We start from the raw sequence: 17211 nt of genomic DNA, 5'->3' as shown, positions 1-17211 counted from the left end.
AACCTTTAATCTCTGCTGTTTTCCCCAGGAGAATTTTCCCCTTCAGCTATTTATAATGGGAGAAAGAAAGATGTTGTTTTTTTAATTTTGTTTGGAAGTATGGTATAGCTGGTGAAATGTTAACACCCCCCACCCTCAGTTCCAGTTCAGCACACTCCCCTGTGTTGGCTATTTTTTTTTTTAAAAAACAACAACAACATAACTAGCTGTGCAAGGATGAACTGTGTGACAGACATTACTTTTAAACTTGCACTGATGCAAAGCCTGCATTTGCTCTTAAGGAATGTTGACAAGAGGCTTCTGTAGCTGACGCTAGAGTATCAGAAACATACTTCAGGAAACAGCTTGCCTTTTGGACTTCTTTAACACTTTACAAGGTCATTTGTGCTCCTCCCTCCCTCTGTTCCCAACTTTCTGTACAAGCTTTACAAGTTCTTATAGTGGGAGTGGTGAGCAAGAACTCAGAGAAAACTTTTACTGGCAGGAAAGGCATGTTATTGTTGCAATATTTTGATTGTTTCTCAGGAGTGAACTGGCCCAAACCTGACATTGAATGTTGAAGAAAAGTGTAGGTTTTCTAGGCTATTTGGCCGTGTTCTGAAGGATTTTCTTCCTAATGTTTCACCAGCCTCTGTGGCTGGCATCTTCAGAGGACAGGAGTCAGAACTCTGTCTGTGCTCTGGTGCAGTTCGTTGGATAGTTGAGTATAGCTTTTGTCCTTTTCAGGAGATTGGGTGATTATGGTCATCAGCGTGTTTTTTGTTGTGGGTGTACAGTATTGTGATAAGGGGGAGAGATGATAAAAATGTTGGCAGTGTCATGCAAAACCAGTTTAAAATAGACTTTCCTGTTGTCAGAACGTTCACAGAGAGTGATGCTGAGTAGCTGCTCATGGCCCTACCTGGACATACCTGTGGAGTTTTGTCTTTTATTATCTATTATCTGGTGCAGTTATCAACTGCTAAGTAAATGGTGAAAATCGATGCTGGCCACAGTGTTCAGTTTGTCTCATTTTTTCGTTCTCAGGATGAGGGTTTAAATACGGATGAACTGATTCAAAGAATGTTGTTGAAACCCCATGACAAGCTGAAGTAATGATTGTTGGGTTCTCTTGTGATTTAGGGCGGAATGTGACCAGATGTTGGCACCACATGTTTGACGTACCACATTCTTTACGGGGCTGCCCTTGTGGAATGGCTGAAAGCTCTGTCTGAATTCAGGATGCCTTGGTAGGATAGGTTCCAGGGAGCACATCACAACAGTGGCACTGGCTTATTATTTTCCAGACGCAATTCAACATAATACTGTAGTTGTGACACACCTCTTAGTATGCCTCATTGGGCCATGTACCTCTCAAGAGACCTTAGGGGCTCTTTTGGTAAATCATGATTTTAAATGTAGGATAGGACTTGACTCTGTGTTCCTAATTCACAAAGCAAGACACAGAAAGATTCTAGACCAGTGTAGTTATACATCATTTCCAGTATCAGAGGCTATATCAGTTGCTGAAGAATGTGAGACAGGAGACACAGTTGGTGGTGAACTCTTCAGGAAATGATTGGCAGTAGTGTGTGCAGAAATAGCTGATCCCGCACAGCCCTTTGTATGTTTCGCAGAGAGTTGTTCTTGGATTGTTCCACATTTGTGGAATTTTTCTTTTCCTAAAATCCTGAGAACTTACCCAATTGTGTTTTAGAACCATCATAAGATTTCCCTTGTCCAATGACAATAAATGGCCAGAGTTAATTGGGCAAGGTAAAGGTCTTTATTGGTTATTGTTTTTATACTTCATCTTTTAAAAATCATTACCTATTCTTCAGGAAAAGTTTGGATAGTGTTTACTCACGTCACTAATTGATGAAAACTTTGGATGGAGCATTTAGTAGTAGTAGGCATCCTTCAGTCTTGAAAGACTATGGTAGCGTGCTCTGTATGGAGGACTTGGAACAGCGTCTAGTGTGGCTGAGGAGGCCAATTCGAGAGTTACAATCTCTTCCACACTGAAGACAAATCCAATCTGTCCCCTGTCCAGCTCCCTGGTTTTGCTTCCTTTGTGACTTCCTCTTTGCCTCGGCCTGCTGGACAAGGGTCTCTTCAAATTGGGAGAGGCCGTGATGTACCGCCTGCCTCCAGGCTGAACGATCAGATGTCAGAGTTTCCCATCTGTTGAGGTCTATTCCTAAGGCCTTCAGATCCCGCTTGCAGATATCCTTGTATCGCAGCTGTGGTCTCCCTCTGGGGCGATTTCCCTGCACTAATTTTCCATATAGGAGATCCTTTGGAATCCGACCATCAGCCATTCTCACAATGTGCCCAAGCCAGCGTACACGTCGCTGTTTCAGTAATGTATGCAGGCTGAAAATTCCAGCTCGTTCTAGGACTACTCTGTTTGGAACTCTGTCCTGTCAGGTGATTCCAAAAATCCGTCGGAGGCAACGCATATGGAAGGTGTTCAGCCTCCTCTCCTGCCGGGCACAAAGTGTCCAGGACTCACTGCAGTACAGGAGTGTGCTCAGGACACAGGCTCTATAGACCTGGATCTTGGTATGTGTTGTCAGTTTCTTATTGACCCATACTCTCTTTGTGAGTCTAGAGAACATGGTAGCTGCTTTCCCAATGCGTTTATCCAGCTCGACATCTAGAGAGAGGGTGTCAGAGATGGTTGAGCCAAGGTACACAAAGTCATGAACAACCTCCAGTTCTTGTGTGGAGATGGTAATAGAAGGAGGTGAATCCACACCCTGGCCCATGACTTGTGTTTTCTTCAGGCTGATTGTTAGTCCAAAGTCTTGGCAGGCCTTGCTGAAACGATTCATGAGTTGTTGGAGGTCTTCAGCAGAGTGGGCAACAATGGCTGCATCGTCTGCAAAGAGGAAGTCCCGCATGCATTTCAGTTGGACTTTGTTCTTCGCTCTCAATCTAGAGAGATTAAAGAGCTTTCCATCTGATCTAGTCCGGAGATAGACACCTTCTGTTGCAGTTCCAAAGGCATGCTTCAGCATGACAGCAAAAAAGATCCCAAAAAGTGTTGGTGCGAGGACACAGCCCTGTTTCACTCCGCTTCGGATGTCAAAGGGATCTGATGTTGAGCCGTCAAAAACTACAGTGCCTTTCATTCCATCGTGGAAGGACCTGATGATGTTAAGGAGACGAGGTGGACATCCAATCTTGGGAAGTATTTTGAAAAGGCCATCCCTGCTAACCAAGTCAAATGCTTTTGTAAGGTCTATGAAGGTCACTAAGAGTGGCTGTTGTTGTTCCCTGCATTTCTCCTGCAACTGTCGGAGGGAGAATACCATGTCAGTGGTGGATCTATTAGCTCGAAATCCACACTGTGATTCTGGGTAGACTCTGTCTGCAAGCACCTGGAGCCTCTTCAGCACAACACGGGCAAGCAGCTTCCCTATAACGCTAAGAAGAGAGATACCACGGTAGTTATTGCAGTCACCCCTGTCACCTTTGTTCTTGTACAATGTGACGATGTTTGCATCCTTCATAATAGCAATATAATAGCATTATATTGCTATTAAAAACCTGTTGGTTTGTTCAGCTTCATGTTATTTGGTGTTATCAGTATCCCTGTTTGTGAATTTAAAATATTAACTGTGGAAGAAATTTATTTGCAAGATATAGTGTGTGCAGATTGTTACCTTTTTAGTAGGTTAGAATATATCAGATATTCACTTAGCCTTTTGCTTAGGTTGAGTGGCAATGTAATGATTGTTTTAAGAGCTCACAGTATTGGTGTTGTACCTTTGCCAGCCTTGAAAAAGTGGTAAGCAGGTGTGAAAGCACCACATTGCTGGGGGGGGGGGCTTTCTCCTGCAATGAGAAGAGACAATATGTTGCCATGGCTACGTCTTTCTTTATTAGTGTAATCACTGGAATGGCATTGCATTTGTCCTTCAGGTATTTTACTTGGCGATATTATGACCTTTTTCAATTAAGGAAAAAACACAGTATTGTACTGGAGCTTTCTATATTTGGAGTTGTTTTTAGTTTGGCCTTTTAAAACTGTTGAAGTGTTTTGTAATGACTGTAATTGTTTTATTACGTAATATACTTTTAAGTCATATTTGTTAGTTTTCTTGATCAATTATTATTACTTTGGTTGGGGTGTGGGATAGATTTTGAATGTAACGAATGGTGATATTGAAATAAACTGCAGAAAATGACTGTAGGATAGCTTTGGTATTGTTGTACTCAGATTTTCTGAGAGAAAAGTAAGACTTAACAAATTGCAATCGTCTTCCTTTTGAAGAGGTTTTAAACCCTTTTCCAAGTCCTGGTGTTACCGAATCGCTGGTTTCTGTGGTGTCTCAATGGTTGGTGCCTCAAGCTTGGTGCAGAGATAATTTGGGTTAATTTTCCAAGATGGTGGTGTATATCTGGTGGGACCAGGACATTATTGTTCCCTGTCCTGGTACCTCCTAACCAGGTTGGTGAAGCAGTTCTGGAATAAAAGGTGCAAGAGAAACAGTTGTATAGTTGGATTAGGCAGCAGCATGCCTAAAAACTGTTGAGGAAAGTGACAGAGTAGGATGTGATTACACAAACTGTGATGCTGAAACTAAGTTTTGAGAACTATGACAAGTTACTTTAAGCATATGGGCACATTGCTGTGGAAAAGCCTCTTGTGCTTCTGTGGTAACAACAGAGTTAGATGGCTTTAAGTGTCAGTCATTTTCCATAGCCTTATTTTTGAAGTTGCTGTTTTGAGATTGTAATTCCTTTATCCAGGTTGATGTCATTCGTTAGCATTTAAATGCTCTTCCTGTTTTTCTAACTTTGTTCCTGGGAGCTCAGTTGATGGCATATTGCCTGCACATATACACTGGAATTATAAATCTACTTCTGAAAAGGTGTAACTTTCAGGTATGATTGCAATGTTAAACATAACAAGATCATGTGTTGTCAGCTTGCCTGATTCCAGGATCCTGCCAGTGTTTTTGATGAGAAGAAGAAATAAAATCAATACAGAGTGCTGTAACTTGGAGAGGTTGGGGAGGAAGTGAGCAAGTATGCCTGTATGAAATGACAAGCTAGACTTCAGAAAATTCTCATTTTCAGTCCATTGTTACTTATTTGTTTGTTCTGCTGCACTGTGACTTCAGCTATTTGTTTAGCCACTCCCCCTTCTTCCAAGGTTACCAACTTGTTAGTACTGTATGCCTTATTTTTCCGTGTATAAAACACCCACACTTTTCGAAATCAATTTCTTTCTTTGCAAGAAACATTTCCATTGCAAACATTTAGCAATCGCCTTCCCCCTTCATTTTCTTTGCAAACGTGGAGAGAAAGCTGCTTTTTGCAACAAAAATGTAAGGGGAAAGCAGAAATTGCTTTCCCCCTGCATTTTCTTTGCAAAACCTGGAGGGGGAAACAGGGATCAAAGCACTTTGAGCTCCCTCCCCTTACTTCCGAGTTTAAAACAACCCTCAATTTTTCCTTTAATTATTTTAGGAAAAGTGTTGTTTTATACACGGAAAAATATAGTACTTGAAAAGCTCAGAATTCTCCTGATAAACCAGTCTTGTCCTGGATGTGCCAGAGTTCTAAAAAAATTTCTAGCCTATCTTTGTCTCCAATGTGCTTGCTATTTGCAACTGAGGAAATCATAGATGCTCATGATAGCAAATGACAACGCTTTATAACAGACATGATAATAAATTTGTGTCAGCTTACATAACATGGTATTTTTCATGCATAACAAAAATATTAACACTTTTTTGCTTATTTTTTAAAGCCAAATTTTGGTGCTGCCTTACAGATTCTTAAAGTAGAGATTGGCGGTGATGCACAGTCTACAGGTATGGATTTGTTCTAACTGTGTGGGAGCTGAGAAATCAGGAAACCTATCTAGTCTATGGAAAAATAAGCAAACACCAGGCAGGATTATTCTATGCTCACTTTAGAGATTTGAAGGGCAGCTGGGAGCTTCAGGTGGCCACCTAGTTTTCCTTAAAGCGTGTCATTGCTCAGTGGGATCATCGTTTGCCTAAGCTGGATAGTTTGATCATATGTCACCAAATGAGGTTTGTGCTTGCTATACCCATTGTTACTTGGCCAAAAATCTCACTGATTTCATTGACATCTGTATTCAAGTAAGCCTTTGTAGGATCCCATTGTCAAATCAGTAGGTGGAAACATCAGCTTAATTTGCTTTCTGATAAGATTCTGTGAACCCCCCTCTTTCATGTGAGCAACGTTTTTATCGGTAGCTATAAAAAATGTGTGGGAACAGATTGATGTAATGGAATGGATTCTCGGAACAATCAGAATTCCAGTGGTATACTTCTGTTGGATCTTACTGCTTTTACCAGATCTTTGATCCCCTCCCTCTGCACCCTAAATACCTCTGGAAGGCTGGGAAATCCTTTGGAAGAGGATTTGTGGCATCAAATAGGGCTGCAGCAGACTTGGGAAATTCTGCTACTGTGGTATATCAAAGTACATCCTTAGATCTTTGCAAATATTTTTTTAAAATGTAATCATTTTTGCATCTTCAGTGAAGTTGTCAGTCTAATGCAGCTTGACACAGATAATGTCTCCTTTAAATAAGGCATGCATGTTTTAGATCAATAGTGCATGAAATGCTGCATGAGCTAGTAGGCTATAGTGAATTTGAATTTAGGGCACTTAATTAGCATCACTCAGTTTATTAGCATAATTCTAGTACAAGCATGGTGGATGTTAAACTACCACTTGCATAAGAAATGGTGTTTATAATTCATAAAGAATTTGCCATTGCTTCGTGGTGTAGGGTGTGCTTCGTGGTGTGCTTCCTTTGAATGGAGGAGCTTCATCCACAGCCTGGCTTCTGACCCAGGAGAAGTATCTCACTGGTGGACCAATTCAGGGTTTTTCAGTGGTTTAAAATATTCCATTGATTGTGCTTTACCCTGAGATCTTCATATATAAGGCTGCTCCCACTTCCTCCAGCGTAATTGTTTGAAGAGATGTTCTGCTTAGGGTATATTATAGTTGATGGATGAAAACTCAAGATTTGACTCATAATCTAATATTGTTTTGACATCACATACTTTAAGAACGTTTATTTATTAATTATTTTGCTGTTTGTTTTTCAAATTTAGAGGTAACATGAGATTTTCTTAAGCTCTAGGACTACCCATTCCTGGCTTAAAGCATAACTCCACTCAGGACATGTTTCTTATCTGTTTTTGAAAGTTTGACATAAGCTTAGCTGCAGAATATGAAGGTTCCTCGTAACAATGTTGGTATGTTGGTACTGTATACACAATTAACTGCCTTTGCCCTTGGTAATAGTCAATGAGCTAAAATTATGTTACTGTGATTCATTGCACAAATGTTATTTGCATACCTGTTTTGAGAAATGTTTTGCATGCTATAGTGAAGGTCAGTTTACAGCAGATTTACATTATACTGAACAGCAGAGTGGACTTTGTTTTCTTCTCTTAGATGGAACTGAACCATCTCACATGCACTATGAAGATGATGAAAATTATTTCCGGGGCTATGAATGGTGGCTGATGAAGGAAGCTAAAAAGAGGAACCCTAATATTAAATTGATTGGTAAGAATTGCAGACCAGAGTTTCAGCATTCTGGATTTAATTATAGTTACCTTTACCTTTACCTTTGTGATTCACTTTAAACAACAAGCTTTTCAAATATCCACTGCAGTGTGCTGCTTACTTTAATAAACAATAACATTTAATAAACAATAGCACTTAATTACAACAACATTTTGTAATATAGAATGAACAGTTTATTTTTATTATTTTTAAATTAGATTTATATACCACCTATCTACTCTGGGCGGTTTACATACAACATAAAAATAGACTAAGGTGAAGTCCAGGTTAATCACAGAGTCCAGGATGGGAAAGGAAGAAAAAAAGAGAGAGAGAGAGAGAAAAGGGGAGATAGGCTAGGTAACAGCTGTAGGGAAGGACTGCTTATATAGCCATGTTTTTTTAAAGTTAGTTCTGAAGGCCCTCAGCAAGGGAGCCAAGTGGATCTCTACAGGTAAGTTGTTCCAGAGGCGAGGGGCCACTGCTGAGAAGGCTCAATTTTTAGGTTTTTCCCCACTGGGTATCTTTTGGTGTTCGACCCCTCAGCTGCTCGGCCTGACTTGCGGCTGATACGAGTAGAACTTGGTGGAAGAAGGCGCTCTGCCAGGTATCGAGGGCCTAAACCATTAAGGGCTTTGTATGTAATGGTTAGCACCTTGAAATCAATGTGAAAGTGAATAGGTGGCAAGTGTAAGGTGGCCAAGGTGGGGGAAATATGGTGAAATCTTTTCACCCTGGTTAATAGCCTGGCCACTGTCTTCTGGGCCATCTGGAGCTTCCGCATCAGTTTCAAAGGAAACCCCGTGTAGAGAGCGTTACAGTAGTCTATTACTGAGACTACGAGCGCATGGACCAGTGTGGTGAGCGCCCCCTCGTCTAGATAGGGATGCGGCTGGGCGATCCGCCGAAGATATAAATGGGCAGACCTAACCATGGATGCTACCTGGATCTCCATGGTAAGCGCCAGATCAAGATGGACCCCCAGACTGTGAACTAAATTCTTTGTGATGAGAGTCACCCCCCCAAAAAAGAGGGAGTTCCCCAAACCACTAACATTGGGGCCCGCCACCTTCAGGACCTCCGTCTTGTCTGGGTTCAACCGTAGTCCATTCAACTGCATCCATTGCAGGATGGCCTCCAGGCAGCACCCAAGGGATGGAACGGCATTCACTGCAGATGGAAAAAAGGATACGTAGAGCTGGGTGTCATCAGCATACAGTGGGGTCTTGACTTGAGAACTTAATCCGTATTGGAAGGCGGTTCTCAAGTCAAAAAGTTCTCAGGTCAAATCTGCGTTTCCCATAGGAATGCATTGAGAACCATTTGATCCGTATCTGCTCTTTTCCGTCCATAGAAACTAATGAGAAGCTGCTATTCCGCCTTCGACCACTAGAGGGGGATAGTTTGTTTCTTTTTTTCTTAGGTCAAGAAAGGTTAAGGGAAGGCAGGGAAAATACAGTCCAGGCAGTACAGTACCAGGCAGTCTGAAGAATGTCTCCCAATCCACTCTCTAAACGCTGGGAGGAGTCAGGAAGCAGACAGGCACCCTTTTCACTGGCCAACAGTTAACTGAAAGTTCACATTTTGCACTTTCCCTGCCTCCCACGTGGGTTTTTTTCAGTTCTTAACTCAAATCTAAGTACTTAAGTCGTCAATATTTTCCTATGAGAGCAGTTCTTAAGTCAAAATGTTCTTAACTCGAGCCGTTCTTAAGTCAAGACCCCACTGTATTGGTGACATGAAGCTCCACATCTCTGGATGACCCCCCCCTCCCCTACGGCCTCATATAGATGATAAACAGCATTGGGAAGATGATCAAACCCTGTGGGATCCCACAAGTGAGGGAACATGGGGCCGATACATTCTCCCCAAGCTGAACTCTCTGGGGATGGCCCTCCAAGAAGGACTGGAGCCAAGGGAAAGCAAGGCCAGCAATCCCTAATTCGGAGAGCCTCCCCAGGAGGACACCGTGGTCGATGGTATCGAAGGTGGCTGAGATATCAAGGAGGATGAGCAAGGACATTTTGCCCCTGTCAGCCTCCCTAAGTAGATCATTCAGCAGGGCAACCAGTGCCGTTTATGTGCTGTGGCATGGCCTGAAGCCCAGCTGAAATGGATCCAGGGCATTGGTTTCATCCAAGAGAGCCTGAAGCTGGTCGGCCACCACCCTCTCAAGAAAAGAAACATTAGTGACATTGGCCTATAAACTTTGGGTCTATATTTCAGAATTCTCCTGTGTTGTATGTGTTTAGGAATAATGAGCAAATCTAAACTACTTTCTCACTAGTTTGCTTCAGGACCTCTTTTGTTTCCTCTTTTTTTGGTGGTGGTTTCAGTTCTTTTCTTAACATTTATGAACTATTACATGCAGATTAAAAATAGTCTCTGCCTGCTGACTTGCAATCTTTAAAAAAAAAACCCAACCTCTGAGGAGAAAAGGATGGGAAAGGAAGAAGAAAATAAGCATGTGCCAGTTCCTTAAAAGTGACAGCATTTAAAAAATAGATAAAAATATCAGTAATGTGCCATCATGTCAATTCTGACTTATGGTGACCCTTTTGGGGTTTTCTAGGTAGAGAGTACTCAAAAGTGGTTTGCTGTTCTCTTCCTCTGGGGATATCTGAGGGAATGTGCAGTGTGCCCACGGTCACACAGGCTGTCTCTTCTGGGATGCGCGGGGGGGGGGGAATCAAACTCCCAACTGCTGGCTCTGCTAACTCACTGAGCTATCCAGTCAGCTCTTGAAATTAAAAAAAGTGGTATAATTTGACACAGTTGAAGGAGGGAACGGGTGTCTGTTTCTCAGCCGAGCCAATCTCTTCAGATCTGTTGTTGCCAACTCACTGTGTTCTACTTCCCTTTATGCTGTTGCCCTACATTTTTCAGCCCAGATTTCTGCTGGCTATATCCTTCCCCACGCAATGTGCAGTGCTGTTTTTTCCAGTGTTGAAGCTTTTAGGGTGGAGTGCTCTTCCAGTTAATAGTTTCAACTCCTGTATTATGATCAACAGATCAGACGAAGTTAATAGATTTTTCTAATTGCTTCCTGTTCCATACAGGATGGGGTTGTCTCCATTTTGGGCACTAATTGGACAGCTCCCATACCCTGTGGAAGTGGTGGCTTTAATGACAGGATTCAGACTCTTTTTTTTCCCTTCAAGGCTAAATATGCCCAGTTATTTCAGTCTTTCCTCATAGGGCTTGGTTTCCAGCCCCTTGATCATCCTTGTCACCCTCCTCATAAATTGTTCCAATTTGTTGGCATCCTTCTTGAAGTGTAGTGTCCAGAACTGGACATAATACTCAAGGTGAGGCCTAACCAGTGCTGACTTGCACCTTGTTGGTGGTAGTAATGAATCTTTAGAAACATGAAACTGATTAGGAGTATGCCATAAGCAGTATCCCGTAAGAATAACAAAAGTCCCCTTATAATGAATAGTAATTACTTTCAGAAGTGGCAAAAAGTATTGGTTTGTCACATTCATAGGTTCCAAAATTATCACTATGATAAAGTGAAAGGATATACTAAGAAATATCTGTTTGTAATATGTAATAAAGAAGAAAATGCAGATTTGAAAATGTGGCACTGCTTGAAACTGAACAAAAGTGAAAATGACACATGCTGGGGTCTGCATGTTATAATGTCCCTTGCAATGTTTCCACGACTGAGGGAAGACTTGCTACCAGGATCAATTTGTAAATGCTTATGGCTGGTTTTTTTTTTTTTTTGCTGCTTTAAAAATGTTTTGTTAATCATTTTACACACTTCTCCTTATGGTAGAGTCAGTGAAGGCAGATTCCCCACAGATTGTGCTGTCTTCCTCTTTCTGGATTGCAGATTACACTGACATGTATATTTCTCTTCTTGTTTTCTTATTTTCTTGTATTACTATTATTTTCTTTTGCCTTTGCAGTCAGGCTGTCATTTCCTGCTTCCTTTCCTTATTTGATCTAGATAGCGTGTGCAGTGGCCAAGGCTGTAGTCTTGCATGCAGGCAACATGATGATGAGGTTGAGGGTGAGGGACAGTGCTCTAAAACTGATAATACTTCTACTGTTGATTGAAATGCAGTAGTCAGGGATGCAATTGCAGATAATAAAAGATAATTTGATGGCCTAATCCAAGGGTAGGCAACTGGAGCATCTGGAGAGGTACAGCCACTCTCCTTCCTTCCTTCCTTCCTTCCTTCCTTCCTTCCTTCCTTCCTTCCTTCATTCCTTCCTTCCTTCCTTCCTTCCTTCCTTCCTTCCTTCCTTCCTTCCTTCCTTCCTTCCTTCCTTCCTTCCTTCCTTCCTTCCTTCCTTCCTTCCTTCCTTCCTTTAGCTAGCTACATTTATTTGTAGACGTTGTCTAGAGGGGTGGGGTAAAAATCGAATAAATAAATAAATAAATAATTTGTATTTATTTACTTCACTAGCTAGCCTCACAATTCAGACAAGGGATGCGGAGCAGAATTTGGCAACTTGGAGGACGGTTCTGTCATTTTTCAGGCTATGTACAATTTTTGTGCAGTTTGCATCCTGATCTACTCCAACATTGAGCTAATATTGTGCTAGTGTTAAATGTCTTTCATGCCCTTCTACTCCACCTCCAATGGTTTGTACTTCCTGAAAACCTGCTCTAGAAGGTTTTCTGCATCTGGATTCGAAGATTCAGGAGGAAGAGGAAGCCAGTCCTTCTGGATCTGTTGAGAAATGCCGCCTTGCCGTTGGAAAAACCCTATTGAATCCTGACCTGTATTTGTAACCTTGCAAGAAAAGGAACAATAAAGAGAAAACAAAACACTTTAAATTGGGAAACATATGCCACAGTTAGATGATCGTAATGGATTGTGTGTGGATTATTCTGTAGTCAGAGCACATTTTGGTTTATTCTGAGGATCAGACTTGAAGTTTCATGTTCATTAACCCATACGTTGTGTGACCTACAAGGCTGTTGTTTTGTACTCTTCTATTTTAAGTATTGGAGCAATGTAGGAAAACAGACATTGTAAGAATGAATTGGTATTTGTCAAAGTGACCTGTGACCTGTTCAAAAGGTGAATTGTCACTTCTGGCGGCTTAGAGGAGTAGCAATACATTGTTTTTTTTCCTCCTAGAAGAGGTAATTCTCTTGGTGGACAGTATGGGGGGGCCAGGGGGGAGGTGAGCACAGACTGCAGAAACAGCTGTGGGGGACTCACTTTGCCCACCACTCTGCTATTTAGTGAAAATAATTGAAAGTATTTTTGCATTTGGTATCGAGCATCTAGAACAAGTAGTTATATGATAAACAACAATGACATATTCTAATAACATCATGCAGCATCACTAAGCCCTGTTCAGTATGATGCAAATGGAGTTTTGCTCATACACTTGACATTTCACTGGCCTGCCCTCTCCCCTGTAATCCCCCCTTTGGTCCCATGACCTCTGGAGCCCATTTGAAAGAACATGCAAAGAAATGTAGAGGAACGTGGGGTCCAGTTCATTCATGGTTTAGATATAACTGGATGTAACCTCTAATTCCCTTCTCCCTTATCACGTATTTTAACTCGAACATGTTATTTTTATCTGCTCCCACCTGCTCAGTTGCTTCCACTAGAAAAAAAAAATTCAAATAGTTTCCCCACCTCAGATTGAAAATGTTATTGTGGATGGGTGATTCCAGACTTATTTATTTATTTGTTCGACTTGTATGCTGCCCGCACTCTGCAAGAGTCTCTGGGCAGCTTCCAACATCAGTTAAAACTGTTCAGTCAAAAACAAACACTAAAAACCAATCTACTTTGCCTTCATCCCATTTGTAAGCCTATTTCAGTTGGTCAGAAGTTTATTGTTTATGGCCATAGGCCTTTATAATGTGCAATGTATGATAAAAAGAAAATCCAGGTTTTAAAAACATACATTTTAGAACTACATTTTTAAAAATGTGTCCTTTGAGCAGCTCCAACTAACCTACAGACCATTAAATTAAATGGCATTATGGTCCTTGAGAAAACCAGACCTCATCTTCTTGGCAGCCAATGCAAATAGTGCTACAGCCTATGTAATGAAGGGCTGATTGTCAATAGGCAATCTTAATAAAGTGGTGCCTCGCAAGACGGTTTTAATTCGTTCCTCGAAAATTGTCGTCTTGTGAAAAAATCTTCTTGCAAGGTTCCCTATGCATCGGTCTCAAAAAAAAATCTTGTGAAGCATCGGTCTTAAATTTTTTTTTGTGAAGTACGGTCATAGAAAAAAAGTCTTGCGAGGCACCATAGTGATCACAAAAACTAATCGTCTTGTGGGTTTTTCGTCCCGCGAGGCAATCGTCTAGCGAGGCACCACTGTATTAGTTTCTTTGGTGTGGAATTAGGGTACAGCTGGATAATAAGTAACAAAAATCTTTCTCTGGGGTCCTTATAGAGGGGGCAGAACAATAAAGAGTGGATTATATCTTCTGTCTAGTTGCAGCTGAATAACATTTGTATTCTGCAACTGGAATTCTTTTGTATCTCACTTTGAGATACGCAGAGGGCATCTGCTGAAATCTAAGTTTAGTGAAGGCTCTACAAAATTGTAGGAGAGACAGTGCCTCAAAATAGTGTGGCCTTTTATGATTGAACTGAAATTGGGGAAACCAGCTAGAGAATCAGGACCCAAGAATTGTGGCTCTGTCTTAGGAAGCCTCAAAGTCAAGGACCCAGTTCCTCAACATGTTAGTGTTAAAACAGAGGGACGTTTTATAGTGAAACAGTAGACCTTCAGCTTATCATGGCACTGCTTCACCCATCCTCCAGCTTGCAGTTGCTCCAGCCAGCAGCACTTGGTCAGCTATTGGTCCTCCAGATCATGTAGTCTGAGCCAATACCTAAGACAGACCAAGTCATTTCTGGCAGCAATTGAAGGAAGACCCAGCTCTGCTCCAAGGTGAGCTGGAGGGATCCCCCAGGGAAGCCCCAGTACCTGTCTCATTAGTTTGTTCTGTGTGATTTCCAGTTTGGGCTTGGTTCCCTCTCCCCATATTTCTGCCCCATAGAGCATTTGAGCCAAAAGATTTTGTGACAGATATTTTAAGGACAGGATTTACTAACTGTCCTTCCATTCTCTCTTCCCATCCTAATGTGATTGATTTTCCCTAACTAATAGGTGGGCAAAAGGTGGTCTGTGAACTGCATATATCCCAAGCCTGCCATGCATCCCTCTAACCCTGATATACTTGCTCCTCTCCTTTTTTTCCTGTGTTTTTTTTTAACAGGCATTTTCTGCTCCTGGAAATGTAGCAGTAAAGTAGAGCCTGCAGTGAGTTATTGCCGCTTAGGCTCTGAAATTCCTATTCCTGCCCTAATGATTAACTACCTGTCTTTGCCTAAATGCCCCCTTGAGTTTCTGCACTGCCAAACTCCACTTGATGCTACTAATCCTTCCTTCCTTCTTTTTTCTCAGTATCTTGCCTAGTCTGTTTATATACAAACTCTGATGCTACCATTACAGAAGACATAATTTAAGGAAAAATCCTTAACATTGAGTGCTGTATTTCGACTGAAAACTTTTAGCCATAAATAGGTTTTACAAACTTCTCAGCAGATTTAGGGAGTTTGAGTGAGTTTCCCTATAATGTTGCCAGTTAGCACAGGGATGTTCTTCCTGGCATTTTATGTAGTATATGGTATGCATTAATTAACAAAGTTTGTCTGGATCCAAGTCTTTAGCATTTTAAGCTGAATTCTCTTGTATTTATGTGTGCGTGTCTGTTTTGTTTCTTTTTACAGGATTGCCCTGGGCTTTTCCAGGATGGGTTGGAAGAGGTGAAAACTGGCCCTATGCTCATCCGGATGTCACTGCTTATTATATTGTCACCTGGATTATAGGTGCTAAAAAATTCCATGATTTGGACATTGACTACATTGGGGTTAGTAAAGGAGTTTGTCTTAAAATGTTTGCTGTTATGCTCTGAGTACTATTTTGTGTTTGAGATCTCTAGATTTATCTGACACAAGCTCACTTCCGAGTTTTTTTTTTAATCCCTGTTTCTTTGCATGATGCATTGCATTTGCTGTGGGGTGCTCACAAGTCAGAGAAATGAAGCAAATTCAAAAAACCCTAATTCTGACAGTAGTGGGATAAGACCTTTGCCCACTTCACCTGCAGTGCTTTTTGTACATCAGCCCTCTAGCATTTAATTAATTAATTAATTAATTAAATGTCTATACATACTGCACCATCTAGTGGCAAGCCACTACTCTGGTCTGCTTCTAGCAATACAAATAAACATAAAGAAAACAACTATCCTCCATCTAACCCACTAAATATAAAAATATAAAACGAAGGCAAAACTCCTACCGTGTTTCCCCGAAAATAAAACAGGGTCTTATATTATTTTTTGTTCCAAAAATGCATTAGGGCTTATTTTCAGGGGGTGTTTTATTCTTTTCACGGTACAACAATCTTTGTTGTTGTTTAGTTGTTAAGTCATGTCCGATTCTTCATGACCCCTTAGACCAGAGGACGCCAGGCCCTCCTGTCTTCCACTGCCTCCCGGAGTGGGGCCACAGGTTCTATATCACCTTCAAGGGCAACTCCATATACAAGAGTATTGGAATAGCCAATCCTCAAGATTACCAGTGTGTGGTGTTATCAGGGGACTTCTTGCCTAGGTTAGGGACATAGTTGTGCAAACTGTCTTAGGTGGAAAAAGGCAGACCTGGCCATGGCTAAGATTTGTTTCTCTGTTGAGAGGGCTGGGTCCAGAAGCGCACACAAATTGTGAACCTGATCTTTCAGGGGGAGTGTAATCCCATATAGAGCAGGCCGAATACCTCTTGGACTATCAGGATCCTCTTCTAACAAGCAGATCTCTGTCTTGTCAGGATTCAATCAGCCTGTTCATCCCTGTCCAGTCATAACTGTAGCCAGGCAGCGCTCTAGGGTCTAGACAGTTTTCCCTACTGAAGAAGAAAAGGACAGAGAGAACTGTGTGTCATCAGCATAGAATCATAGAAAAGTGAAGTTGGACGGGACCTACAAGGCCATCAAGCCCAACTTCCTGCTCAGTGCCGGAATACAATCAAAGCATATCTGCCAGGTGATTATCTAAGTTTTTCTTGAATGCCTCCAACATATTGATAACAGTGCACTTGAAACCTCCGGATGACAGTGGCCTCATATAGATGTTAAACAGCATTGAGGTGATGATCGACACCTGTAGGACTCCACATTGTAGAATCCATGGGACTGAAACAGCCTCTCCAAATTGTACCATCTGGAACCAACCCTTAAGGAAAGACTGGAGCCAGCCTAGCACTAGCCCCTGATCCCTAATTTCACTAGCCACTGCTGGGAGAAAGGTAGCATAAATAGATAAATAAGGTAGCATAAATAGATAAATAAACATTTAGTCTGGCCTGATGAATCAGATATTTTATTACATAGGCAACATCACAACACTTCTGTGTTTTTTTTTGTGCTTTTTTAAAGATCTGGAATGAGCGCTCTTTCGACAGCAAATATATCAAGGTAGGTCAAATGACAATATTTACTTAATTATTGTAATGGAATGATGAAGTTGTCATGGATGACAGTGTTAACGCTACCAGCAAAGCAGCTAAATCCCTGCGTAGAACCTGCATGGCTTGGGATCTACTAAATGTGTGCTAGCATTCCTACTGATTTATATTGGCTTGTTTTTCATGCTAT

The 17211-nt window shown here is 41.4% G+C and overlaps 1 protein-coding gene across 2 annotated transcripts in view; it reads left to right on the top strand.

The window, feature by feature from the left end:
* GALC (galactosylceramidase) overlaps nt 1–17211 on the top strand; it is a 62906-nt gene that overhangs the window by 1877 nt on the left and 43818 nt on the right. For both annotated transcript variants that reach the window (XM_020814907.3, XM_020814908.3), the window contains exons 3-6: nt 5747–5810; nt 7441–7554; nt 15288–15427; nt 16993–17031. In XM_020814907.3, the coding sequence (XP_020670566.3) occupies nt 5747–5810; nt 7441–7554; nt 15288–15427; nt 16993–17031 (357 nt within the window). The remainder of the gene's footprint in view (nt 1–5746; nt 5811–7440; nt 7555–15287; nt 15428–16992; nt 17032–17211) is intronic.

Source organism: Pogona vitticeps, chromosome 1, assembly GCF_051106095.1.
Source record: "Pogona vitticeps strain Pit_001003342236 chromosome 1, PviZW2.1, whole genome shotgun sequence".
Lineage (NCBI taxonomy): Eukaryota > Metazoa > Chordata > Lepidosauria > Squamata > Agamidae > Pogona > Pogona vitticeps.
The sequence above is the reverse complement of the archived record's forward strand: the minus strand, read 5'-3'. Positions and strand labels throughout refer to the sequence as shown.